This window comes from Pan troglodytes, chromosome 16 (assembly GCF_028858775.2).
Source record: "Pan troglodytes isolate AG18354 chromosome 16, NHGRI_mPanTro3-v2.0_pri, whole genome shotgun sequence".
Taxonomy (NCBI): Eukaryota; Metazoa; Chordata; class Mammalia; order Primates; family Hominidae; genus Pan; species Pan troglodytes.
The window spans coordinates 32,720,505-32,746,308 of NC_072414.2; the positions used below are offsets into that span (position 1 = coordinate 32,720,505).

Here is a 25,804-nt window from a genome sequence, read left to right on the forward strand (position 1 = left end):
GAGTCAGCACAGAGCGCGAAAGGAAAGCAAGAAGGGGCCCAAGACAGGGGAAAGGCGGGAAGGCAGGGAGACTTCTTGGGCGGACGCTCGCGCAGTCACCCTCACCGTCCGGCAGCCAGGCCTCCATTTCCCTCCGGTCACACCGGCTTAACTTGCTGCTCCCGGAATACGCTCAGCATATTCACACTTTCTACCTGCGCTTCTGCCTGGACCTCCCCTCTGTACCTGGAAAACGTCACGCTCTCCCCACATTTTATTTTTATTTTTATTTTGTAGAGACTGGGTCCCGCTCTCCTGGTCTCCCAAAGTGCGATCCGCCCGCCTCGGCCTCCCAAAGTGCGTGAGCCGCCGCACCCGGCCATAAATCTTAAACCTAACGTGCTGTCTTATAATTCTGTTTTACTCTTGTAATTGTATGCAACTTCTTATAATTGTGGCAACTAAAAAGACCGATTTTATGGACTATGATAACAATTTTATTGTGAACATTTCTTAAGAGTTAAAATTTAGTTTAGTGAAAGAAATATCTAGGCCAGTCCTCCCAATACCCTTGACTAGATCTTATATTTATTTACCCTTTAATTGTGAGATATTGTATACATATAAGAATACAGGAGGCCGGCCGTGGTGGCACGTGACTGTAGTCACAGATACTCTGGGGGCTGAGATGGGAGGATCACTTGAGCCCAGGTCGTCGAGGCTGCAGTGAGCCATGATCACTCTGGGCAACAGAAGTCAGGATATCGAGGCCACCCAGGCCAACCTGGCGAAACTCCGTCTCTACTAAAAGTACAAAAATTAGCTGCGCATGGTGGTGCACGCCTGTAATCCCAGCTACTCGGGAGGCTGAGGCAGGAGAATCGCTTGAACCCGGGAGGCAGAGGTTGCAGTGAGCCGAGATCTTGCCACTGTACTCCAGCTTGGGCAACAGAGTGAGGCCTCCTCTCAAAACAAATAAACAAAAACAACAACAACAAAATATATATTTATATATATATAAAGTATATATATATATAAAGTATATATATATATATATATATACACTTTATTTTGGAGGAAATAAAAATTTCCTCTGGAAACCTTCCCAGATCACCACCTTGGTGAAATTAAGCTTTTCACCCTGCTTTGCTCCTGTGGCTCTATTGCCTCCATTATACTATTTTTTTTTTTTTTTTTAGACGGAGTTTCGCTCTTTTCGCCCATGCTGGAATGCAGTGGTGCGATCTCGGCTCACTGCAACCTCCTCCCCTGCCCCGGGTTCAAGCAATTCTCCTGCCTCAGCCTCCTGAGTAGCTGGAATTACAGGCTTGCACCCCCACACCTGGCTACTTTTTGTATTTTCAGTAGATACTGGATTTCTACATGTTGGTCAGGCTGGTCTCGAACTCCTGACCTCAAGTAATCTGCTCGCCTCAGTCTCCCAAAGTGCTGGGATTACAGGCGTGAGCCAGCGCACCAGACCCATTACACTCTGTTCTGTGATTATTTGCTTTCTACTCTGTCTACACCACTGGACTGCCCACTCTTCCAGGATGGGGTTCACTCCTGATTCATCCCAGGTCCCCTGTGCCTGGCACAGCTCTAATGCAAAAGCATCCATAAAAGCTGAATGGAGGAAGAAGAAAAGAAGGCGTGACCGACAGCACGCCCTGCCACTTTGACAGTGTGTTCTCAGCTGTGGCAGAAAACTCAGTGGCAGAACAATAATTTCTCCTCTCTACGGGGGGGAGGCAGCTCTGTGAGATAAACGGATTGTGATGAGAGGCTAGGCCAAATGGGCAGACCAAGCAGGGGAATTCATTTCCCCCTGGATATTAAAGATGTTATCTGGCAGGCACGTGTCTGCCAGGGCAATCAGCAGTGTGGTGGGTGGTTCTGGACAGAGCTCTTTATCTTGTGCTGCATCTGCAGACTAGCTTTGCAAATGTAATAAAGGCCTGGCTGCCTGAGATATGCACTGCCCACCTTCCCACCCCCTCCACAGCCCAGCCTGAGAAGAGAGCAGACCAGACCCCAAACTGTTGTCCTGCCCTCTGCCCAGAACATCTGCCTCATCTACCCCGGCTCTTCCAAGAGAGGTGACAAGTCAAATGCCTTGGGATGGTGGCCTTACCCTTGTGTATAACGTTTAAGGTTCTTGATGCCTTAAAAAATAATTCTTTCTCTAGGCCAGGCACGGTGGCTCCTGCCTGTAATCCCAGCACTTTAGGAGGCCTAGTTAGGTGGATCACGAGGTCAGGAGTTCAAGACCAGCCTGGCCAATATGGTGAAACCCCATCTCTACTAAAAAATACAAAAATTGGCTGGGTACGGTGGCTCATGCCTGCAGTCCCAGCACTTTGGGAGGCCGAGGTGGGTGGATCATGAGGTCAGGAGTTCGAGACCAGCCTGGCCAACATGGGGAAACCCCATCTCTTCTAAAAATACAAAAAAAATTAGCCAGGCGTGCCATGATCTCAGCTCACTGCAACCTCTGCCTTCCAGGCTCAAAATATCCTCCCACCTCAGCCGGGGGTGGAACTACAGGCACATGCCGCCATGCCCAGCTAATTTTTTACTTTTTTTGTGGAGACAGGGTCTCCCTGTATTCCCCAGGCTGGTCTTAAACTCCTGGGCTCGGACAATCCTCCTGCCTCGGCCTCCTAAAATGCTGGGATTACAGGCATGAGCCACCATGCCCAGCCCTTTTAGAAATATATATATATAATTTTTTTTTTTTGAGACAGGGTCTTGTTCTGCCATTCAGGCTGGAGTGCAGTGGCACAATCACCACTCACTGTAGCTTTGAACTCCTGGGCTCAAGCTATCCTACCTCAGCCACCCGAGGAGCTGAGACTGCTGGTGTATGCTGCCATGCATGGCTAATTTTTCAGTAAAGACAGAATCTCACTATGTTGTCCAAACTGGTCTCAAACTCCTGAGCTCAGGCGATCCTTCTGCCTTGGCGTTCCAAAGCACTGGGATCACGGGCATGAGCCACCATGCCCAGCCAGAAACTTTCTTTTTTGTAGAAATGGGAGTCTCACTGTGTTCCGCAGACTGGTCTCAAAATCCTGGGCTCAAGCAGTCCTCCTGCCTTGGCCTCCCCAAGTGTTGGGACTTACAGGTGTGAACCACCCAACCTAGCTCAAAAACTTTTAGTCTAATTTTGATAGATATAAGGGCTGTTTCCAGTTTTTTACTGGTTACAGTGCTGCTGTGAACATTCTTGTACATGTATCCTGATGGCTGTGAGTTTTCCTGAGGTTTATTTAGGAGAGGTTTGGCTGCGTCACAGGGTATCATTCACACCAACTTGCAAGCCCAACAGTAGTGGGATTGTTGACATCTTCACCAACACTTGATATTTACAGATTTTAACATTTTAAATTTATTTATTTATTTTATTTTTTGCTAACCTGTAAAGCACTATCTCACTGCAGATTTAAAATGTAGCTTGTGGCCGGGTGCGGTGGCTCATGCCTGTAATCCCAGCACTTTGGGAGGCCGAGGCAGATGGATCACGAGGTCAGGAGATCGAGACCATCCTGGCTAACATAGTGAAACCCCATGTCTACTAAAAATACAAAACAATTAGCCGGGCATGGTGGCGGGCACCTGTAGTCCCAGCTACTCGGGAGGCTGAGGCAGGAGAATGGTGTGAACCCAGGAGGCAGAGCTTGCAGTGAGCCGAGATCGCGCCACTGCACTCCAGCCTGGGCAACAGAGCGAGACTCCGTCTCAATTTTAAAAAAAAAAATGTAGCTTAGGCTGGGCACAGTGGCTTATGCCTGTAATCCCAGTACTTTGGGAGGCAGAGGCAGGAGGATTGTTTGAGGCCAAGAGTTGGACACCAGCCTGGGCAACACAGTGAGACTGTCTCTACAAAAAATTTAAAAAAAAAATTAACTGGGGATGGTGGCATGTGGGAGGTGAGGTGGGAGGATGCCTCAAGTCCAGGAGCTCAAGGTTACAGTGAGCTTTGATCACACCACTGCACTCCAGCCTGGGTGACAGAGCAAGACCCTGTCTCTTAAAAAAAAGAAAAAAAGTAATTTAGTCTTCTGTACTCCTGGTGTTGCTTATGTGCTTGTTTGGTTGGATCTGGTACTGTTACCGCAACATGACCTCAATTCTTTTTTTTTGAAATGGAATCTTGCTTTGTTGCCCAGTGTGATCTGGGCTCACTGCAACCTCCACCTCCAGGGTTCAAGTGATTCTTGTGCCTTAGCCTCCCAAACAGTTGGCACTACAGGCACACGCCACCATGCCCGGCTAATTTTTCTATTTTTATTTTATTTTTTTTCAGACGGAGTCTTGCTCTGTCACCCAGGCTGGAGTGTAGTGGCTTGATCTTGGCTCACTGAAATCTCCGCCTCCCAGGTTCAAGCGATTCTCCTGCCTCAGCCTCCCGAGTAGCTGGGACTACAGGCACCCGCCACCATGCCCAACTAATTTTTTGTATTTTTTAATAGAGGCAGGGTTTCGCTGGGCAGAGAGCAGCTGCCCAGGCTGGTCTGAACGCCTGACCTCAAGTGATCCACCCGCTTTGGCCTCCCAAAGTGCTGGGATTACAGGCATGCGTCACTGTGCACAGCCAAATTTTTGTATTTTTAGTAGAGATGGGTCTTCATGTTTGCCAGGGTGGTCTGTAACTCCCAGCCTCAGGTGATCTGCATGTCTTGGACTCCCAAAGTGCTGGGACTACAGGCGGGGGCCACTGCGCTGGCCCTCAGTTCTTTCAGGAAGTCCCAAAACCTGTGAAATTAACCATCCTCCCAGCTGTGCTTGCTTACAGAAACAAAGGCCAGGTGCCAATAACCAGGAACCAGCCACAAGATGAATTGAACTCAGCAGTGCTGCCTTGACCTGAGTTACTGCTTCACTGCTATACTAAAATCTCCACTCAGTGCGGAGAAATGTACCTTGCTAAGCACAAACAGTGCCAGGTGCAAAAAGAATCTACACACTCCAGCTGCTCCTGGAAGAACCCATCCAGGAATCCCTACCCCAGTCTTCACCTATCTGCCCAAAAAACCCTTAAGATCCCCCTTTACCCAATGTCCAGGGAGCAGGTGCTTTGAGCAGAAGCTCCCCTTTTCCATTCTTGACCAATGAACGTTTCTGCTCTGCTTTACTGAACCTGGTTTCATTTTATTGGTGAGAACTGCACTGGACGGGTCAAGCGACCCTCCCTTGAGGGCGGTAACAGTACCTGCTTTGTGAAGCAGCAGCTGCAGAGATTCTGGTGCTTGCCATGGCCATGGAAGCTAAAGGAAGAAGGTAAGACTGAGAACAACGATCATATTTGTTTGAAGGTGGTGTGGCAGGATAGTTCTGTGGCGCAGTTTAAGAGGCATACACCACCTAGTAAACTGATGAGAGCCTATTGTGAATAACAGGATTTGTCAATGAGGCAGATCAGATTCGGATTTGATGGGCAGTCAATCAATGAAACAGACATACCTGCACAGTTGGTAATGGAGGATGAATACACAATTGACGTTTTCCTGCAGGAGACAGGTGTCTACTAAAAAAGGAACCTACTACTTTACTCCAAACCTCTGTTCTTACAGACCAAGATTACATCCTCAATTAGAAAACTGCAATTTGGTTCCACTACATCCCGACCAATATAGTATAGTTTTATTTCATTTTCACCTTCCCCTTTCCTTTGCTGTACGTACAGTAATGGGTATGTGTGCACCAGCATATTGCATTTGTGTTTTTGTTTGTTTTTTGTAAAATGGCCAATGGTGTGTTCTGATTGACATCAGGTGGAGATGGGACTGGGAAAAATACTGGTTCTGTGAAAATACCCCCTTTCTCCATTCGTGGCATGCTCATTCAGCTCTTATCTTTTTTTCATATATTTATTTTAGATGAAGTCTTGCTCTGTTGCCCAGGCTGGAGTGCAGTGGTGTAATCTTGGCCCACTGCAGCCTCCGCCTGCCAGGTTCAAGCGGGACTACAGGCATGTGCTACCACATCTGGCTTTTTTTTTTTTTGAGACAGAGTCTCAGTCACCTAGGCTGAAGTGCAGTGGCATGATCTCAGCTCACTGCAACCTCTGCCTCCTTGGTTCAAGCGATTCTCCTGCCTCAGCCTCCCGAGTAGCTGGGACTACAGGTGTGTGCCACCACGCCCAGCTAATTTTTGTGTTTTTAGTAGAGATGGGGGTTTCACCATGTTAGCCAAGCTGGTCTCGAACTCCTGAACTCAAGTGATCCACCCACCTCGGCCTCCCAAAGTGCTGGGATTACAGGCATGAGCCACCGTGCCTGGCTCAGCTCTTGTCTCTATATTCCAGTGAGTTATATTTTGCTCTGTTTTAACTAAAAAATGACAACATAAAAATCCTTCCATCCTTTATTCAGCTGAAGAATTTTAATGTTTTTCATTTATCATTGTAAAAACCAAGGACAATTGTATAACTTAAAAAAATCCTTCTAATCAGTGGATGATTTTTGTACATAGCTTTCACATGTAGGGTAATCTGTCTTTAAGTAGGGATAAATTACTTAAAAATAAACCAAATCATGGCTCACTGCAGCCTCAACCTTCTGGGCTCAAGCGATCCTCCCACCTTGGCCTCCCAAAGTGCTGAGATTACAGGCGTGAGCCACTGTGTCTACAAAGTCTTGGGGTTTAAATAAATTTGGTTAAAATGAAAAAAAGTAAAATTGACTTTAATTTGTATTTCCTGGATTTCTAATGATATACTGGGCATCATGTTATATGTTTATTGGTCATTTCTATTTCCTCTTTTGTGAAGGGCCTATTCAAGTCAGTTACCCCTGTTTTTTCAATTGTTCATCTTTTTCTCACTGAGTTGTAGGAGCTCCTGGGCATCAATCTTTTGTTAGTTTTTTTTTTTTTTTTTTTTTTTTTTTTTTGAGACGGAGTATTGCTCTGCCCCAGGCTGGAGTGCAGTGGCCCAACCAATCTCGGCTTACTGCAAGCTCCGCCTCCCAGGTTCACGCCATTCTCCTGCCTCAGCCTCCCGAGTAGCTGGGACTACAGGCGCCCCCCACCACGCCCTGCTAATTTTTTGTACTTTTAGTAGAGACGGGATTTCACTGTGTTAAGCCAGGATGGTCTCGATTTCCTGACCTCGTGATCCGCCGGCCTCGGCCTCCCAAAGTTCTGGGATTAGCAGCGTGAGCCACCGCGCCCGGCCCTTTTGTCAGTTTTAACACATCCTTTGTTAAGCATGAATGTGTTTTATCTCTCTGGCTAATTTGTTAGGTCAGTGGGTAAGAGGGCAGGGGTAGGAACTACAGAATAATAAATTAGACCAGTTAAGGAACGTTTAGGATTACAACTTCCTGCTTCCCTTATAGCTCTCTCCACGTCAAAGTGTTGGAACGGCAGCATCCCCTATAAAGGCCCCTCTTAAAAAGTGAAGATTTTTACCCTCCCATGGGAGGGAAGGCTACCTACAGGCTGTTTTTGTTTTGCTTTATTTTCTAGAAAACCAATCACAGGCCGGGTGCGGTGGCTCACGCCTGTGATCCCAGCTCTTTGGGAGGCCAAGGCGGGTGGATCACCTGAGGGTCGGGAGTTCCCCACCAGCCTGACCAAAATGGAGAAACGCCGTCTCTACTAAAAATACAAAATTAGCCGGGCGTCGTGGCGCAGGCCTGTAATCCCAGCTACTCAGGAGGCTGAGGCAGAATAATCGCTTGAACCTGGGAGGCGGAGGTTGCGGTGAGCGGAAATCGCGCCATTGCGCTCCAGCCTGGACAATAAGAGCGAAACTCCATGTCCAAAAAAAAAAAAAAAAAAAGAAAGAAAAGAAAAAAGAAAACCAATCACAACAAGGCAGATAAAGAAGGATGAGTTGTCAGATTTTGATAACTGCGGATGAGGGGCGTGGACGCACGGTTGGGAACTCGCAGCCGCTCATTGGTGGCTGGTGCGGGGGAAGTTGTTTCATTTGCCCCAGGTGTTGCGCAGTGACCTCCTGCGCGTGCGTCGCGTCTGTCCAGCTGCGCGGGAAGCTCAGGGGAGGGAAGGCCAGGTTCCATCCATTCAGTCACTCCAGACCTGGCACCCAGCCAAGCGCGCGGTTCCTTTACAGACTTTCCTGCGGGTCCACAGAAATGCAAGGATCCGCCTTTGTGCTGGAATTAGAGTCTGGGAGGGGGAATGAGCAGTGCGCCCTGGGTGGTATTTTAGTTGTCGCCTTCAGGGCTAGCTCCGAGCCTCGTGCCCCGGCCTCCTCAGCGCTTAAGGAATCTCTGGAGTGCATGTCTTGGCGAGGGGAAGTGGGGCCCCGTTGAAGCTGTCGAGGCGTCTCTGAGAGGGGTGGGCTGGGACCTGGAGAGGCCTCCGTGAGGACGCCGTTTGCTCTGGGCTCTGCCTGGCAGGGACTTTGGAACCTGGCCTGAAGTGTTCAAGAAGCGGGCGCGGGGGCAACACGCGCGCGGGGACGCAGTAAGATCACAGGCTGCAAAGAAAACAGCACTAAGCGTCCTGGAGGACGCTGGAGCTTCAGGATAGTGTCCTTCCAGGTCGTGGGACCGCCCCCTCCTCCCCGCACTCCACCTTCCCGCAACTGGATCACTCGGCGGAAGCCTCAGGTGGGCCCCGGGGTCCAAGTCCGCCGCCGGTAGGGCGGGGGCGGGTCCCGAACCGCCGACTGCAGGGCGCGTCACGGCAGCCGCTCCTGATTGGCGGCCACGGCGGTCACGGGCGAGGTGCCCCGGGATTGACGCCGCCTGTGGCCAGAGCCGGAGTAACGGGACTCCCAGCTGCGCGTCGCAGTCCCGACGCGAGAAGGGCTGGAGTCGGCGTCCAGCCTAGAGCCCCCGGTGGGAGCCAGGCCGGGACGCGTGCACCATGCCCTACCTGCTCATCAGCACCCAGATCCGCATGGTGAGTACCGGCCGCCTTGCGACTTGCAGCCGGGACCAGGCCCTAGGGGGCTGCGACTGCACCTTCATGCCTCCCTCCTGGGCGGCACCCACCGGGGACTGGACCGGGAACCCGCCCAGACACGCCCCCTTGGCCGGGGAGAGGGAGTGGAGAAGCGGGCTCAGCTCGGCTTCCGGGACTTAGCGAGCTCTGGCCGGCCCGGAGCCTTTATTGCCGCGAAGGGGCCCGGGTACGTGCGTCCCGGCAACAGGGCGACCTTCGGGCGCTTCCGGCTCCTGTCCTACCTGTCGGCGGGAGAGACCCAGGGAGCCCTGGCCTCACGCGCAGCACCTAGTGCCCTGCACAGAGCCGCTCCGCAGGGGAAAAAAGGGGGAATAACCTGAGGGAAAGAGGTTTGGAAAAGATAAGGACCTGCCAAGGCGCTAAAACCCCGGTGCCAAGTCCTTGACCCATAAACAGCAACTAGCTGCACCCTTAGGCACTTCCAGGAAGGGCTATCCCTGAAGCTTTAGGGAAGGAAGAAAAGAAAGAACCCCCTGCTTGGGAAAAAAGGAAGGCGAGAAGGGGCTGTGCAGTTAGAGGTGGGAACACCATGAGTTAGAAGTCACGTTCCTTTCTCTGGGCGCAGTTTCCTTATCTGTAAAAAGGTTCTGATTGCCCCTCAGGAGTCCCCTTTTAGCTTCAGAAAGACATGACGGGCAGCAAGGTGCTCTCTGCCCTTGCTCACTGCCCAGTGCCGGGGTGAACCAGCAAAGGGTACACAACCCCCTTGGTGGGTTCACCACGCAACAGAGAGCTCTTGCAGAGCCCTGGGCAGCGGTTTATGAAGCAGCCATCTGCTCAGCTGCCAAAATGTGGATTCCTGGGTCCCTTCCCAGACCTCCTAAAACTCTGTCTGGGGCTTGGGAACCCATACTTGGAAATGGCCCCCCGAAGTGATTCTTACTTCTTAAAAGTTATGGCTTTATTGATATGTAATGTGCATACCATAAATTCTTTGATTTAAAGTGTACAATTCAGTGTTGTTATTTCTTTAGTGTACTCAGAGTTGTGCAACCATCACCATAATCAGTTTTAGAACATTTCTAATACCCCAAAAGGAAACCCTGTACCCACTGGCAGACACTCTTGATTTCCCCCAAGTCCCTCAGCCCTAGATAACCACTAATTACCTTTCTGTGGTAATGTGATCTGAGTCTGGCTTCTTTCATTTACATAATGTTTATTTTGTTTTGCTTTTTTGAAATGGAGTCTCACTCTGTCGCCCAGGCTGGAGTGCAGTGGTGCAATCATGGCTCACTGCAGCCTCAAACTCCTCCCACCTCAAGCGATCCTCCCACTTCAGCCTCAGTAGCTGGGACTATAGGCTCGTGATACTTTGCCTGGCTAAAGCTGAGCTTTAAGGCACTAGGGAGGGCCCCTACATTGCTCCTCCTGATCATTGATGGGCTCCACCCCTTCACAGCTTGTGCTCAGCCCCTAAGAATCCTGGCTACTCTCTGTAGCCTTTACCTGAAGCTTACTCAGGGCTAGCAGGCAGGGGAGGAAGGACAGGCAAGACCTTCCACCTCCTCCTGGCAGCCACCCAAGCAGCCACTGTGGCTTACCTTGCAGGAGGTGGGCCCCACTATGGTGGGTGATGAACAGTCGGATCCAGAGCTGATGCAGCATCTGGGGGCTTCAAAGAGAAGAGCCTTGGGAAACAACTTGTAAGTAGCAGCCTCCCTCAGTATCCTCTCCCTGCCAGCCCCTAGACCTGCCTCTGCTCCCTTTATACAACCTCCAAGCCCAGGGACAGGGCCCAGCATCAGAGCCCCCTGCCTGCATCCTGGGGCTCTGTTCTCCGGAGGAGTTGGTCCCATCTGTAGCCTCTCCAACATCCCCCCTCTCCCCCACGAGGCTTGCTCTGAAAGCTTTCCACATCCTTACTGGAACCGCAGAAACAGAGTCCGTTCCCTGGGTCTAGGACTCCACTAGCGGACTGTTCCTTGCCCTGCCCTCTCCTAAGCTGGACCCCATCAAGCACAGACAGGCACAGAAAGAAAGGTTTTTGTCGTGAGGATCTGGCTGAGTAGCAAAGCTAAGCCCTAGAAGCAGGGAGCAGGGAGCCTGCGTCCTACCTCCAGGGTGGCTGCTGCCTGGGGACCTAGCCATTTCCCTTGGCATCCTTCCTGATGCCTCCATGTCTAAACTGTGACTACTGCTTCCATTCCTCCTCTCACCCCTGGAGGCAGGGAGAACCCAAGCTACACAGGCTCTCTGAAAAGAGTTGTCAGAGTGAGTGCCAGTTCAAATCGGGGAAAGAGGAGGGCTGATCCCAGCCCCTGGGTCAAGGCTCGGGGACAGAAGCCAGCCCCCTCCCTTTGCCATGAGGCACTTGCCTCTCCATGACCAGCTTGGGGCTTGAGCTCTTTGTCTGCTTCATGGTCTTTCAGCATCAATTAAACCTGACAGAAGGACCACCAGCATTCTCCATGCTAGGGAGTGGTGCACAGAGCCAGGAGCTACTGGGGCTCAGCCTTGTTGCTTCAGAACTGCAGGACAGCCAGGGCAGTGAGGGGCCTGGAGGCTTATTTTTTTTTTGAAATGGAGTCTCACTCTGTCGCCCAGGCTGGAGTGCAGTGGTGCAATCATGGTTCACTGCAGCCTCAACCTCCTCCCACCTGGAAGCCTGGGTGGGGAGCAAGCCCAGGGAGGGCGGCAGCAGGGCTGTGGTCAGACTAACGTGGCTATCATCTGGGACGCTGGGGAACCTGCTTAACCCCTCCGTTTTCTCATCTATCAATGGCCACAACAGTGGCACCTTCACTAGCTTGTTGGGAAGAATAAATGAGATAGCTCGTGAAGTACCTAGAAGGGGAGGAGGCAGGGGGCGTGCACTTACCCCAGCGCCCAGCAAGCAGCCAGCAAGTGTGAGTCACTACAAGAGTGGCCAGGCTGCCTGCCGCAGACACTAGCTTTGTACCAGGAGCTTGCTGTGTGCCCCTCCTCACCCCACCCATCCTGTCTCTTTGCAGTTATGAATACTACGTCGATGACCCTCCCCGCATAGTCCTGGACAAGCTGGAACGCAGGGGCTTCCGTGTGCTGAGCATGACGGGGGTGGGCCAGACGCTGGTGTGGTGTCTGCACAAGGAGTGACCTTCTCACGCTGATTTGCAGACGGGGCGCCCCTGTGGAGGGGCTGCTGTGGGCCCTGACCTCCAAGCTCCTGCCTCACTATCTGCCTTGCTCCGCTCTTCCCAAATCATCACCGCCATGGGCCCAGCCCCAACGGGCAGTGAATGGCCTTCTCTGAAACCCTGCGTCAAGCAGTGGGAGAGGGCAGTGCCCGGTGCCCTGGTGCCCCCAGCTGCCCTCCTGCTTCGGGCCTGGGCCGAGGGCCTTGTGTAGGCCATGTTCCTCGGGCAGCTGCCCCGGGCCGGGGCTGGGCACTCCAGCGGCCCTGGCGCGTGGCTCCTGCATAGCTAGCCCAAGCCAATAAAGGGCTGTGATGAGTGGCTGCGCCTGTGCTCTGCTTGTGCACGGACTCTGGGACTCTCACCCTGCGGAGCGTTTCCCTGGGGGTCTGCCCACTTCCTGGGAGGGGCGCCAGGCCTGGGTGGAGCGCTCTGCGGCAGAGCCCAGCACCTTATACCTATGTATGGGATAGAGGTAAAATCTTAAAAAAAAAAAAAAATTTTATTGGTGACGTTGAAGAAAAGGGCTGAGGGGTGGATGGCTGGAGCTGGGGCTACGTAGGCGGCCCCTCCTGGTCTTCCTGCTGCATCCGTGCGATCAGCTGTTGCCGCTCGGCCGCCTGGCGCATGCGCATCATGACGAGGCTCTCGTAGTCCCTCTCTGACAGCACTGAGCCCTGTCGGACAGAGCAGGGACAGGGAGGGGTCAGGGACAGCAGGGCACAGCCTCACAGACTCCGAGTACGGTGCCGAGGCAGTGCTGCGTTCTAAGAGTCTCGGAGGGAGGACGGCAGAGGAAAGGAAGGAACCCGGAGCATCCTTTTCGAATCCTGGCTCGCCTGTGTCCCCCAGAACACTCCACCTTTGGCCTCCAGGCCGGCTTCTACCCAGCCAGCTCCCCCTCCCTTTCCCCAGGCCGCGTCAGCTCCGGTCCATCTGTTTCTCAGGAATCACCTGCGGGCCCTCTAAGCCAGGCCCTCGTCTCCCTTCATTTCCTCTGGGCCCTTTACCCTTCACCCCTTTCCCTCTACCCCGTGGCTTCTGCCTCTTAGGTTCCCAAGGAAGGGAAGTTGTCTGAGGAGCAGGAATGCACTTGGCTCTGCTGGGCACTGACCCTGGCGCTGTCTATGCCCGGTGCCCTGTGGTCTGGCTCCTGCTGAGGATGCAGAAGGGAGCCCTACCCGAGGCAGCCCGGAATGCCCCACCCTCGAAGGGCAAAAAGGCAAGCATGAGGCCAGCGTGCCTCTAAAACTACGCACCAGGGCTCCTGGAGGGCAGGGCCCATGGCTCAAAGCTTTTATGAACTTGCCAGCACAGTGCGGGAGATTAAGGAATGCTGTATTTAAATAATCAAAAGAATAATAAACAACCATCTGAATGGGCCAAGGCTGTAGGGTGGAGAAGCAGCTCTACAGCGGGGCCTAAGCTGCCAACCCACGCCCTGATAAGGTCTGCGGTGGGAATTAAACCTTTTCCTCCCTCGGTGCCGCTTAGGCTGTGTGATGATCATGTGGTCCCAACAGCTTCTCAGAGAAGTGTGAAGCCCACCTGAGTTGGCACAGAAGTGAGCTAGGCCAGGGATTGCAAGATGCGGTGGCCTGCCCGTAGCAGAGAGCTGTGGGGCCCTGATCCACGGTACCCCGCATGGGGACGCTGTCACAGAACAAGGCAGGAGGAAAATGTGGTGGTCAGTGGCCCGGGGAATAGGAAGGGAGCGGCTAGGGTTGAGATGCCAGGCCCTGGCCAGCAGGTTTGGAGTAAGGGGTGTAGAGAAACAGGAAGTGTTACTCAGCCTGGGTTCCCCTGTTCCTCCCGATGGCTGCACCTCTCCCCTCTCCCCGGCTGCAGCAGTCCCAGCTAGGCCGGACTGCTAAGCCTGGCCCAGAGCACGGCTGACAATTCACGGCAGCCTCCCTGGCCCAGCCTCCTGCAAGAGAAGGAGGACCCCAGAGGAAGCCCGGTAGCCAGAGGGGAAGGGCTGGAGCACAGCCAGGTAGGAGGCAACACGGCCCGGCCCTCAGCAGCCGCTCTCCTGGCAGGAGCCCTCTAGGGTAAAACAAGGGAGGACAAGGAAATAGCAGCCAGGCTGATGGCAGGCCAAGAGGAGGCCACGTCTCCCATCCCCAGGTTAATGCTGCTCTGCCAAGAAAACTTGGAGCCACCCTTGGCGGGCCCCCAGCCCAACCCTGGGCAGCAGAGCCCGCCCATCACAGGCATGGCGCTGCTCCCCGTTAACACACCCTCTGCCCCTCTTCCTGTTCCCGCAGGTCCTGCTCGTGAGGGCCTGACAGCGGGGCTGAGTCACCCATACCAGCTACAGGTCTCTTCCTTCCCCAACAATCGTTCCACACGCCTGCCTTTCAATTAACTCCCACCCGCCCCAAACTCCTCCTACCCAGACACTGTGGGCAGGGAGCCAGGCGCACCTGCTGGGGGCCCAGGGTGGTGGGGCTGTGATGAGAAAGGAAGCCGCGTGGTGACACATAAAGCAGGGCTGCCCCCACACGAGTCCCCAGAGGAATCTTAAGCTCCCCATTGCCCTGGGGTGTTGGTCCCAGCTGCCCCATCCCTGCACGCGGATGCTACAATTACCCAAGAGCACGAAACCTGGCTTCCCACCTGACTGAGTCAGCTGAGAACAAAAACACATCTCCACCGCCACAAACAGCCAGGCCACTCATCAGAGTCCAGGAGCCACTGGCAGAGAGGGCACGGCCCCACACTGCCCCAGAGACGCATAGGAGCCAGGCAAACACCAGGGCGAGTGAGCTCGGGCCATCTGCTGCCTGCCTGTGGAAGGAGCGCTCGCCAGCCTCACCCAGCCCGAGAAGGTCCACCTCTGCCTCCGCCGGAGCTGCCCTCATTCTGGCTCCAGTAAGTGCTGCTTCTTCCTCCTGGGTTTTTTTCCACTACCCTATTCAGTAACCAGGCCACTCCTGTCCCTGTGGGAAACTCTTGCTGCCAGGAACTCCCAGCTGTCTGCTCTCCTGGGCAAAAAAGTTCCTTCTTCCTGAGCCCTCCTCTCACCATCCAAGATGTGGTCAAAGGTCTGTGCTGAGTGAAAACCCTGAGGCCTCTGCTCCTAGGGGAGCCTCCCCAGCTGCTGGCACTCACTGCCCCAGCAGGGACCACATGCACCCTGGCTGCTCCTGAACACCTGTCTGCTGGCTCCCCTGGGCCCCATGGAGACCTGGCGGAAAGGCTCCTTCCGCAACGCCTCCTTCTTCAAGCAGCTGAGCCTGGGGCGGCCGCGGCGGCTCCGGCGACAGAGTAGTGTGCTTAGCCAGGCCAGCACAGCAGGTGGGGACCACGAGGAGTACAGCAACCGAGAAGTCATCCGGGAGCTACAAGGGAGGCCAGATGGCCGGCGCCTGCCACTGTGGGGGGACGAGCAGCCCCGGGCCACCCTGCTGGCCCCACCCAAGCCCCCGCGCCTCTACCGAGAGAGCTCAAGCTGCCCCAACATCCTGGAGCCCCCACCTGCCTACACAGCAGCCTACTCTGCCACCCTGCCATCGGCGCTCTCTCTGTCGAGTGCCCTCCACCAGCACTCAGAGAAGGGCCTTGTGGACACTCCCTGCTTCCAGAGGACACCTACCCCAGACCTCAGTGATCCCTTCCTCTCCTTCAAAGTGGACCTGGGGATTTCACTTCTTGAGGAAGTTCTGCAGATGCTAAGGGAGCAGTTTCCTAGCGAGCCCAGCTTCTAAATGGGGTGAGGGTGGGCAAAGCCGGGGTGACTGGAAGATCCAGAGGCTGAGGATTAAGGAAAGGACAGGGACAGGACTCCAGGCCCATCGCTGGAGGGTTCAGGCAGGCAGAGCTTCTTCATCCTGGGGGAGGATTCCAGGATAGGAATCCAGGGCTCTGCCTGCTCTCTGGGTCCTGGACAGTCCTTCCAGGCACCCCAGAGTGGAGGGACAGAGGCAAGCTGGAAATGTTGGGGGGGCAGCCCTTCCTGGCAGGACCCTGAAGAAAGCTGGCTATGCCGGGAAAGGGAGGCTATGCTGGGAAAGGGAGGCTGTGCCGGGAAAGGGAGGCTGTGCCGGGAAAGGGAGGCTCTGTGCGGCACTACAGGAACCAGGTAGAGGCTGGCAGAGCCAGAAGGTGGCACAGGGTCAGATCAGGGAGTGGGAGGACACAGACTGGGCAGAAGAGATGAGTGCCCTGTGCCAGCCTCTTTGGAAGCCACTGTCAACAGAGAGAGGTCACAGGACAAGCTTGGGTAAAGGCAGTCCAACCCAGGCAGAAGAGGAAAGTGGGAAGGCCCAGGAAGAAAGGGGAGAAGGCCTGACCCTGTCTAATCTGGTGGCCACTCACTGCATGACACTGAATTGAAATTAAATAAAATTAACAATTCAGTTCCTCAGCTGCACCGTTCGTTATTCCAGGTTCCACATTCCAAATGCCCGGTGGCCACACATGATTAATGGTGGCCACACTGGTCAGTGCAGAATGGACATAAACATCGCTGCACAAAGTTCTAATGGACAGCGCTGTCTAGACCATGGCCTGGAGCCACCAGCAAAGGGGAGGCGCATACAGGGGCTGGCCACATAGGAAGAGATAGGTAGAGATAGAGTATAACTCAGGAAAAAGACCAGGCAAATCCTTAGCAGAAATGAGGACGTGGCTCAGTCTGCCAACACAGCTACCTGGAGCAATCCCTGGTGAAGGAAGGCAGCTCTAGAGAATGCCAGCCAAAGGCACGCGCACGGCTTGCAAAGGGGTACTTTGGGGAATTCCCAGAATTACTAGTGATGGGAGCCCTGGCAGATTTCCTTCCTCGAAGAGAGGAGAACTGGATCCAGGGATGGGCATTCAACAGCGAAGCGGCACAGCTGGTTTCCAGAACCGTCTCCCGGGATTAGACAGTTCTGCCGCCTGAACCCTCCGACGATGGGCCTGCCAACCAGGCCAAGCCCACTGGGTCAAAGCCACAGGCTGTGCTACGGCCCCACCCCATGGCCTCACCAGAACACAGAAACCAGAGCCCAGCAGCACTGGCTGGGCCATGTGTTGGTGGCCCCCCGGGACTCGCTAAGAGTAGCAAAGGGGAGAGGGAAGCTCTGACACACACCATTTCTACGACCTAAATCAGTGGCCTCCCTCTTTCCTCCTATTGTGTATAGGTACCGAGCTGTGGATACAGGAGAGAATGAATAAAATTCTAACACAATCTATGGAGTGTTATCTGGGGCTGTGAAATGCTGGGACTTGAAGGTGGGAATGAGGTCTCTAAAGCAGGGCCCTGAGTCAGGCCCAGGCCAGTTTGTTTCCCTCCATCCAGGATCTGGGACACACTTGCAGAAAGCTGCTTTCCAGTCACCCCAGTCAAGTGGAGGGGCAGGCAAGGGAGCAGGCTGGCGTGGGTAAAGTAATGAGAGCAGCCTCCTGCCAGCCTGCTGAGGGGCTGTGGACACACCAGACAGGCCCTAGGCCACTGCAGAGAAGGGAAGAACCAGGTTGTTAGATCTTGCCCCCAAAGCAATCTGTTCCACCAAGGTGGGGACAGGTGTGGCCAGGAGCCCCACAGCCCTAGCCTTTGTATCCAGGCCAAAAGACACCAGGGCCATGGTTGCAGGCTGGGGGTTACACACAAGCTGGAAGGTCTACGCTTCACCCAGGCAGGGCACCCAGACTCTGGGCAGGCACCACCCCGTGTCAGCAGGGTAGCCAGAGTTCCTTCTTTTTTTTTTTTTTTTGAGATGAAGTCTTGCTCTGTTGCCCAGGCTAGAGTGCAATGGCACGATCTCGGCTCACTGCAACCTCTGCCTCCCTGGTTCAAGCGATTCTCCTGCCTCAGCCTCCTGAGTAGCTGGGATTACAGGTGCGCACCATCATGCCCAGCTGATTTTTGTGTTTTTGTAGAGACGGGATTTCACTATGTTGGTCAGGCTAGTCTTGAACTCCTGACCTCAGGTGATCCGGCCCCCTCGGCCTCCCAAAGTGCTGGGATTAACGGCATGAGCCACTGCGCCCAGCCTGCCAGGGTTACTTCAAGAGGAGATATTGCCTCTTGACAGTCGGTCCCTTTCTGGGGCAGCCAGAGACACATCCAGAAAACTGAAGTGCTGGGAAAGAAGTGGCTGTCCTAGTCACCTGCCCCTTCTCTGCAGCACTGGGTCGTCTAAGCTCCAAATGCTTCACACACCACAACCAAGCAACCTGAGGGCCAGGAAGATCCCTTTGGTGAGAAGGAGAGTCCCAACAGGAGGCCAGATATGGAGAGAAAGCAAGGTCTAAGAATACAGTGTGGGTGGGGCCTCTCTGGCCCTCAGAGAGGAAAAGGGTTCAACGTGAAATCACAGCCCCTCTTGCCTGGGTTGGTGGACCTGCCAAGCTCACTCTAGGCCCCAAGATCTGAATTTGGAAGGAAAGAGCGTGAGAGGAGCCCAGGTAGGAAGAGCTCTGAGACCTGAGCGCCCAGCCGGGCGAGGCCTGACTCCTCACCTTTGACACTCCTGAGTGGCTGCGGCCCACGGCATCCTGGGGCTGTCCCTCCAACCAGGAAATCTTCAGAGGGTTATCCACCAGGCCAACTTCATTCTGGACAGCCAGCTCCTGCCAAACACAGCATCTAGTCCTGTCCCATCCGTTGAGTCAGCTATAAAGAGGCTCTCTCTACCCCCACAGAGAGAACGGAACCAGCGTTCTAGCCCTCTAAGCAGAGATGCCAACCTCAGCAGCCTTCAAGTGATGGGTGTTAACGCTTTGGCCTTTCCTGCGGGAGAGGGGTTGGGGGAGCTTTCTGATGTGGGGAGGCAAGGAGCACAAAGGGTGGGAAGGCAGTGCTGGGGCTCACAGCCCCAAGGGGTGCAGGTGGAGGGTGTGAAGGCACCAGCAGGGAGCAGAGTCAAGTCTGTGCTCTCCTTTCTCCCCAGAGCACCCCCATCCATCCCTTCACACACGGTGCCTCTATTTCCAGGAGTCAGGGGCCCCTGGGAAGAGCCTTGGCTCTAAGCTGGCCTGGAGATTCCGTAGGAGTGCGGACCACCTAACTCAGAGGGCCCACAGAATTGGGTCCCTGCCCTAGAATGACAGGGCCACGAGGGGCCCCCAAGCCTCATGCAGCACTCACCGCCGCCTTGACGGTTGCAAACTCCACCACAGCAGTGCCTGGCTTCTTACTGGAAAGCACCAGGTTGAGAATCTCACCATACTGTGGGGACAAAGGGGTCCTAATAAGCATGACTTGGCCTTCAGGATGGCCCAGGTCATGCCAGAGACAAGCCTGAGCTATCTTGAGGCCCATGGGGCATTTTCAGTTGGGAGATAACTTCTTGCCCCACCTACTTATCTTAGTGAAGTGAGATCAGAGATAGGAAAGAAAGAAATTTTTTTCTAGGAACACAGAGCAGCAAAGGAATGATGAGCAAAGCCCTGGTGACTTAGACTGACATATTTCATTGCATAGTGTCCTTGCTAGTTGAACGTGGTGAAAAGGACGGGGCTTTCGTGCCAGATATGCACCTCGTCCCTCCCAACCCACTCAACCAAGCTCTTTGCTTCTAAGGGTAAGGGTTAGACCGAGGTAGCAAAGGACAGCGGGCTGGAAGGGGGCACATGGCCACACAAGTGAAAGGAAGGCTGTAGCCTGGGGAGAAGTCTCTAAGACGTTCCATGGTCTATAAGACAGAAAAAAAAAAGCAGGTAGATATGTTAAGGGAAGTTCAGGCATTGAGAGCAGAGACCTAGGGTGTGGACTGAGACGTGGACTGAGATGATAGGAAAGAGTGGACGTCAACAGGGCCGACCTTCTGCAAAAGCCGTAGGAGGACGTCTTTGGAGTAGCCACCTTTTGACTCATCCTCCTTCTTGCACTTCCATTTTAGCTGAAAAGAGAGCCTCATGAAACACTGACTCTTGGCTGAACAGTACCTCACCCCACGACTGAGCTTGACAATCTGAGCAGACATCCTCCCACCCTCCAAGGCTCCTGCAATCTGGGGAGTGCCACCAGAAACATTTTCCCCTTGGGAACTTGAAGGCAGGATGGCCTGCTCACCCCAGGGACGCTTCCCGCCCAGAAGACCCTCTCCTGAGAGGGCTTCTAGGGAATCCTCTGCCCTGTGATCAGGGCTAAAAGCAGCCTTTCGTGGCAAGCTCTGATCTCCGGGCGGCTGGAGCATGGAGGGAGGTGGTAATGGTGCTGGCTCCACGCAGATCCAGCAGCCCCACCAGAAACCCTCGAGACACAGGAAGCATCTATTCCTGCTGAGGGGAGGCGGTGTGAGTGTGAGGTGGCCCACAGATCCTGCCCAGGCTCACCTTTAGTTTGGGGGTTCCTTGGCCTTCAGTATTTTCTGCCTTTCCTAGAAATATTGGGAAAAGAAGAAAAGTAGAATATGAGGGAGTCAGAGATTCTCCCAAAGGAAATGCAGCCCAGAGCAAGAAGGGTCTGGAAAGGGTCACTCCTGACCAAGGGCAATGCCTGCCCAGCTCTGGTGAGGGCCTGGTGGGGAAAGCAGATGCCCATCCCCAGAGAAGCTGCCACCCCAGGGGTGGTCTACCCAGCTGCCTCCTGAAGGCCACCTGTCAGCGCTCTCTGAATGGAGAGCTAGGAACACCTTCTAGGGACAGGAGGCAGAGAGACAGACCATGAGGTTCTACGGACACAAAGTGTCCCAGGGCCCCTCCCCGTGGTGATCTGTCCCAAAACAAGGCCACCTCTGCTTGGGACAAAGCCAAATGTGGCCAGGAGATCTCAGGCAGAGTAAAAAGCAAATAGGCCCCAGAGAACTGGGAGGAAGACGGGATAAGTGTCATGTGTCAGAGTAAGGTACCATAGGGTGACCCCAGGGTTCCAGCAGGTAGAAGCCTCCACAGCAGCTCCACCGAACAGCCAGTGTGGCCGCTCTGAGCAATCTGGAGCTGTCTTGGAGGGGAGATAGGCGGGGTGATAGACCTGCACCTCTCAACCTCTGGTCACGCTCCTGGCGTATCTGCTCCCGGATCAGCCTCTGCTGTTCCTCCAGCTGCCGGGAACCCTCTTCTCTCAGGCGTTCGATCTGCAGAGCAGGGGGTGGGGGTGACAATTCTGTGCAGGTCCAATTCCAGGCTGGCTCACCTTGTAAAAAGTCCTTGGGAGCTTCCACCTGCAAGCTAGGGCTCAGCAACCTGTGGGTGGGACAAATCACCCAGCTCCCACTGAAGGTGCAAAGAGCATGCCCTCTCCAGCCACAGCGACCACCAGGTCCATCCTCCCCCACCTCCTCCTCCTGCAGGTGGCCTTCTGGCCAGTGTGCCTGAGTGCTCACCTCTTGCTCTAGTGTCCTGGTGCTCCGGCTCTCCTCTTCCTCCTCACTCTCCTGGGCCTGGGCCTGCCGCTCCCGGGCCTCCAGGTCTAGACACAAGGGTTGAATGACCAGACTGCTGGTCTGTTCAGTTTCCATGTGGCCTCGGCCCACCCCAGCTCTGGCTGCCTCCCCAAAGTCTCAATCACGATGAGACCATACAGTAACTCTGCCCCCTCCCTCCATGCCCATGCCCCCGAGTCAATTTCCATAGAGAAAAATCACAGCACAGAAGTATGGGGTCTAGCAGAGTGGCCAGGGGTCTGGAAGAGTTAAAAACAGCTCACACTGACCAAGCTGGTTCTCTCTAGTGAACAGGGTGTGGGTGGTGCTTATGTCAGCAGCCCAGGGCCATGTGTCAGGGGTGCCAATGGGCGGAGCTGCTGGGCTCGATTCCTGTGGTTTGGCACCACAGCTTGACTTGCTTTGGCTTTGATTCTTTTCACACACTGAGCTCAGGTTCTCACTGTCTCCTTTACCTCCCACCTCAACTCACATTTACCAAGCCTCACTGTGGACCTGGCTACAGGGATGGGCAGAGTGTTAGGGCATCACCCCGGGTCCCGGATTGTGTGAGGGCATTACCTTCCAAGAGAAACCTGCTTGCAACCATGTGCCAGGCCAGCTGCCGTGAGAAACCCTTCTCTTAGTCCAGAGAAGTCTGTGCACTTTACTTACTTAAGACTCTCCTTTTCTCTCTCTCTTTTTTTTTTTTTTTTGAGATGGGGTCTCCTGGCACTTGCTTTTCTTTTAACAGAGAAATAGATATTGGGATGCTATATGCACATATTAAAATATATGGATGTTGAAGAGCAAGAGGAAAAGGAGAAACTTGAGTAAAGAATGCTTGGACTGGGCCAGGCGCGGTGGCTCACGCCTGTAATCCCAGCACTTTGGGAGGCCAAGAGGGGTGGATCACCTGAGGTCAGGAGTTCGAGACCAGCCTGGCCAATGTGGCAAAACTCCGTCTCTACTAAAAATACAAAAATTAGCCGGGTGTGGCGGTGCGCAACTTAGTCCCAGCTACTCAGGAGGCTGAGGTAGGAGAATCGCTTGAACCCAGGAGGCAGAGGTTGAAGTAAGCCGAGATCGTGCCACTGCACTCCAGCCTGGGCGACAAGAGCGAAACTCCGTTTAAGAAAAAAAAAAAGAGTGCTTGGACCATGCTGCTATAACCAGTGATTTTTTTTAAGTGAGAAAAAAAAAATGCTTGCAGCAATCTTATTGGGTTGATGAAAATGTTCCAAATCTGATTTGTAGTCAGAGTTGCATCATTTAGTAAATTTACGAAAAATCATTGAAGTGTACACTTGAAATGGGTTGATGTTATGATATACAAAGAATACCTCAATAAAGCTATTAGAGAAGAGAAAGCCTGGACCTCTTTGAATCCTTCTGAGGGAGCTTCTCAAAGTGAAAACTCTGGGTAGGAATTGGGGTTAGAACAAATTAAAAGACCCAGCCAGGCACAGTGGCTCGCACCTGTAGTCCCAGCTACTCAGGAGGCCGAGGCAGAAGGACTGCTTGAGCCCGGGAGTTTGAGGCTGCAGTGAGCCATGATGGTGCCACCCTAGCCTGAGTGACAGTACAAAACCCCGTCTTTCTTTAAAACAAAAAAAGAAGACTCAGCCAGAAATGGTGAATACAAGCACCAATTTTTTTGTTTTGTTTTGTTTTTTGAGATGGAGTTTTGCTCTGTCACCCAGGCTAGAGCGCAGCAGCGTGATCTCAGCTCACTGCAACCTCTGCCTCCCGGGTTCAAGCAATTCTCTTCCTCAGCTTCTCGAGTAGCTGGGATTACAGGCACCCGCCACCACACCCAGCTAATTTTTGTATTTTTAGTAGAGAAGGGGTTTCACCATCTTGGCCAGGCTGGTCTTGAACTCCTGACGTCGTGATCCACCCGCCTCGGCCTCCCAAAGTGCTGGGATTACAGGCGTGAGCTACCGCACCCGGCCACAAGCACCAATTTTACTCACACTGGATAAGTTTAAATCCCAGCTCCAGCAAGCTCTTAAACTTTTGGTGCCTTAGCTCCTTTGCCTATAAAAAATGGCTTCAGAGGCCAGGTGCGGCAGCTCACCAGCTGTAATACCAGCACTTTGGGAGGCTGAGGTGGATAGCTTGAGGCCAGGAGTTTAAGACCAGCCTGGCCAACATGGTGAAACTCCATCTCTAAAAAAACGGAACAAAATTAGCCGGGCGTAGTGGTGCATGCCTGTAGTCCCACTATCGGGAGGCTGAGGCACAAGAATCGCCTGAACCCAGAGGGTGGGGGTTGCAGTGAGCCGAGATCATGCCACTGCACTCCAGCCTAGGTGACAGGGTGAGACCCTGTCTCAAAAAACCATGTTCTTAAAAAAGGTTCAGTACCCACACTTCCTTGTATAGTTATGATAATTAAAGGGACAATAAGGCATTTGTCACAATGCTTAGCTAATATTAAACCTTATTATTGTTATTATTCCTAAGAGTGTCTTTAGGAACCAACCTCTAAGAACAGCGTTTTGCCCAGAGCCTGAGCCAAAAGGCTTTGAGATGAGTTGCTGGAAGTGAAGCTTCAGGTGAGGGAGATGAATGAAAATGGCCACAGGAAACCACAGGCCACCGAGCACTATGATGGCACCTACCAAGCTTCACTTTCTTCCTTTTCTCATCAAGTTTCTGGGTCCTCTCTGCTGCTTGCTTCTTGGCTTTCCTGACCTTGTCATATGCAGCCTGGCAGGAGAAAGGGGCACAGGGCAGAGGGTCAGTGAGAGAGTAAAGACAGAGCCCCGGCAATCTGCCTGGCCCCTAGCCCACGAGCCATCAGAGTGGCAGCCTGGTGACTGGGTCTCCTGGGCTTAGACAGCAAGGACTGTGCCACATGGCAAAGGGCAGAGGACCGAGGTTGAGAGGCAGCAGTGGTCTCTAACCATGCGGGACGATTCCGATGAAGGAGGCTGTGCTTACCCTGGCTGCAGCATCGGTCAGCACCTCCAAGGCCTGAGAAAGCTGGTGGAAGAGTTCAGCTAAACATAAGGATCAAAAAGACAGAAGAAAAATAAAGTTAAGACTTTGTAATGGTGTGCTCCCTCAAAAAAAAAAAAAAATCTTCAAAGAAGTCACAGGATGGCAGACAAGCTGACATCAGATGACAGACCAACAAGGAGGGGTAAGCATATCAGCAACTGACCAGACACCCCTCACAGGAGGGAAGCCCTGGGACCCATTGCCTGGAGCCAGGCAATGTGTGCTTCCACCCCACAGCACTCACATGCAGAGCTTACATCAGGAAACACAATGCCCGGGTGAGTCGGTCTTTCTCCCCACGCCCTGAGAAGAGTCTCACCTGCTCTGGGATTATCTGGATTTTTGTCTGGGTGGCAGGAGAGGGCCTTCTGCCTATACGCCTTCTTTACCTGGAAGAGTCAGACAGAAGACACGGCCATTCACTCTCATCCCAGGGACAAACAGGAAAACCTTGCTCAATGGGTAAGGGGAATCCCATGCACACCTAAAAGAGAAGCTGCTGGCACCCACTTCCTAGCCACCAGGGAGACTGGCAATGGAGGTGGCCAAGGCCATGGAGAGAGCGAGCCACTGTCGCCCAGCACAGGAGCTGGGCCCACTTCCTGCTAAGTGCTCAGTCTCACGACTGCAGATGTCCAGGGGCTGCTGCAACAGGCAGGAGCACAGTACCCCGCTTTCTCTACAGCCACTCGAAGACAGGTACTCTACACATTCTTGGTGGGCATATAAACTGGGGCAACCTATCTGGAAGAAAATTCAGCCATCAAAATTTAAAATGTTCTTTCCCTTTGACCCAAGTCCTAGGAATCTGGACTTGTAGAAGTATGGCAAAAATAAATATACAAGGATGCTCTCTACAACATTGTTGATACTAGCCAGCCAAGATCCCCATCGACGGGGAGACTCATTTAAAAGATTATGATTGGCCGGCGCGGTGGCTCACACCTGTAATCCCAGCACTTTGGGAGGCTGAGGTGGACAGATCACCTGAGGTCAGGAGTTTGAGACCAGCCTCACTAACATAGTGAAACTCCATCTCTACTAAATATACAAAAATTATCTAGGCATAGTGGCGGGCAGCTGTAATCCCAGCTACTTGGGAGGCTGAGGCAGGAGAATTGCTTGAACCGAGGAGGCGGAGGTTGCAGTGAGCCGAAATCGCACCACTACACTCCGGCCTGGCGACAGAGCAAGACTCTGTCTCAAATAAAATAAAATAAAAGATTATGATTGAGGCCGGGCATGGTGGCTCACGTCTGTAATCACAGCACTTTGGGAGGCTGAGGCGGGTGGATCACTTGAGGTCAGGAGTGGGAGACCAGCCTGGCCAACATGGCGAAACCCCATCTCTACTAAAAATACAAAAATTAGCTGGGTGTGATGACATATACGCCTGTAATTCCCCTACTTGGGAGGCTGAGGCATGAGAATTGCTTGATTCATGCAGGAGGCAGAGGT

At 53.4% G+C, this 25,804-nt stretch overlaps 3 protein-coding genes and 1 pseudogene across 4 annotated transcripts in view; 3 read left to right on the forward strand and 1 right to left on the reverse strand.

The window, feature by feature from the left end:
* Positions 1-5,123: 5,123 nt before the first annotated feature.
* Positions 5,124-5,603, forward strand: LOC104002278 (small ubiquitin-related modifier 2-like; annotated as a pseudogene).
* A 2,331-nt stretch (positions 5,604-7,934) lies between these two features.
* Positions 7,935-12,359, forward strand: GCHFR (GTP cyclohydrolase I feedback regulator). Its single transcript, XM_001146591.8, has 3 exons — positions 7,935-8,859; positions 10,474-10,568; positions 11,877-12,359. The coding sequence occupies exons 1-3, from the start codon at positions 8,824-8,826 to the stop codon at positions 11,998-12,000; spliced, it is 255 nt and encodes an 84-aa protein (XP_001146591.1). The 5' UTR covers positions 7,935-8,823; the 3' UTR covers positions 12,001-12,359.
* Positions 12,360-12,521: 162 nt separating this feature from the next.
* DNAJC17 (DnaJ heat shock protein family (Hsp40) member C17) overlaps positions 12,522-25,804 on the reverse strand; it is a 41,272-nt gene continuing 27,989 nt past the window's right edge. For both annotated transcript variants that reach the window (XM_001146222.5, XM_009428830.5), the window contains exons 2-11: positions 24,666-24,735; positions 24,287-24,345; positions 23,965-24,052; positions 21,299-21,384; positions 20,953-21,049; positions 20,310-20,353; positions 19,796-19,873; positions 19,120-19,200; positions 18,492-18,602; positions 12,522-12,715 (exon numbers count right to left, since the gene is read on the reverse strand). In XM_001146222.5, coding sequence (XP_001146222.1) covers positions 12,593-12,715; positions 18,492-18,602; positions 19,120-19,200; positions 19,796-19,873; positions 20,310-20,353; positions 20,953-21,049; positions 21,299-21,384; positions 23,965-24,052; positions 24,287-24,345; positions 24,666-24,735 — 837 coding nt within the window. In that variant the 3' untranslated portion in view covers positions 12,522-12,592. The remainder of the gene's footprint in view (positions 12,716-18,491; positions 18,603-19,119; positions 19,201-19,795; positions 19,874-20,309; positions 20,354-20,952; positions 21,050-21,298; positions 21,385-23,964; positions 24,053-24,286; positions 24,346-24,665; positions 24,736-25,804) is intronic.
* On the forward strand, positions 14,014-17,217 carry C15H15orf62 (chromosome 15 C15orf62 homolog). The gene has a single exon (XM_009428829.5). The coding sequence runs from the start codon at positions 15,221-15,223 to the stop codon at positions 15,746-15,748; it is 528 nt and encodes a 175-aa protein (XP_009427104.1). The 5' UTR covers positions 14,014-15,220; the 3' UTR covers positions 15,749-17,217.

Bases quoted from the DNA above. Each gene is read 5' to 3' on its own strand.
- GCHFR (XM_001146591.8), top strand. From the start codon at position 8,824: ATGCCCTACCTGCTCATCAGCACCCAGATCCGCATG. The intron at 8,860-10,473 runs GTGAGTACCGGC...CTTACCTTGCAG, and splicing joins TCAGCACCCAGATCCGCATG to GAGGTGGGCCCCACTATGGT. The intron at 10,569-11,876 runs GTAAGTAGCAGC...GTCTCTTTGCAG, and splicing joins AGAGCCTTGGGAAACAACTT to TTATGAATACTACGTCGATG.
- C15H15orf62 (XM_009428829.5), top strand. From the start codon at position 15,221: ATGGAGACCTGGCGGAAAGGCTCCTTCCGCAACGCCTCCTTCTTCAAG.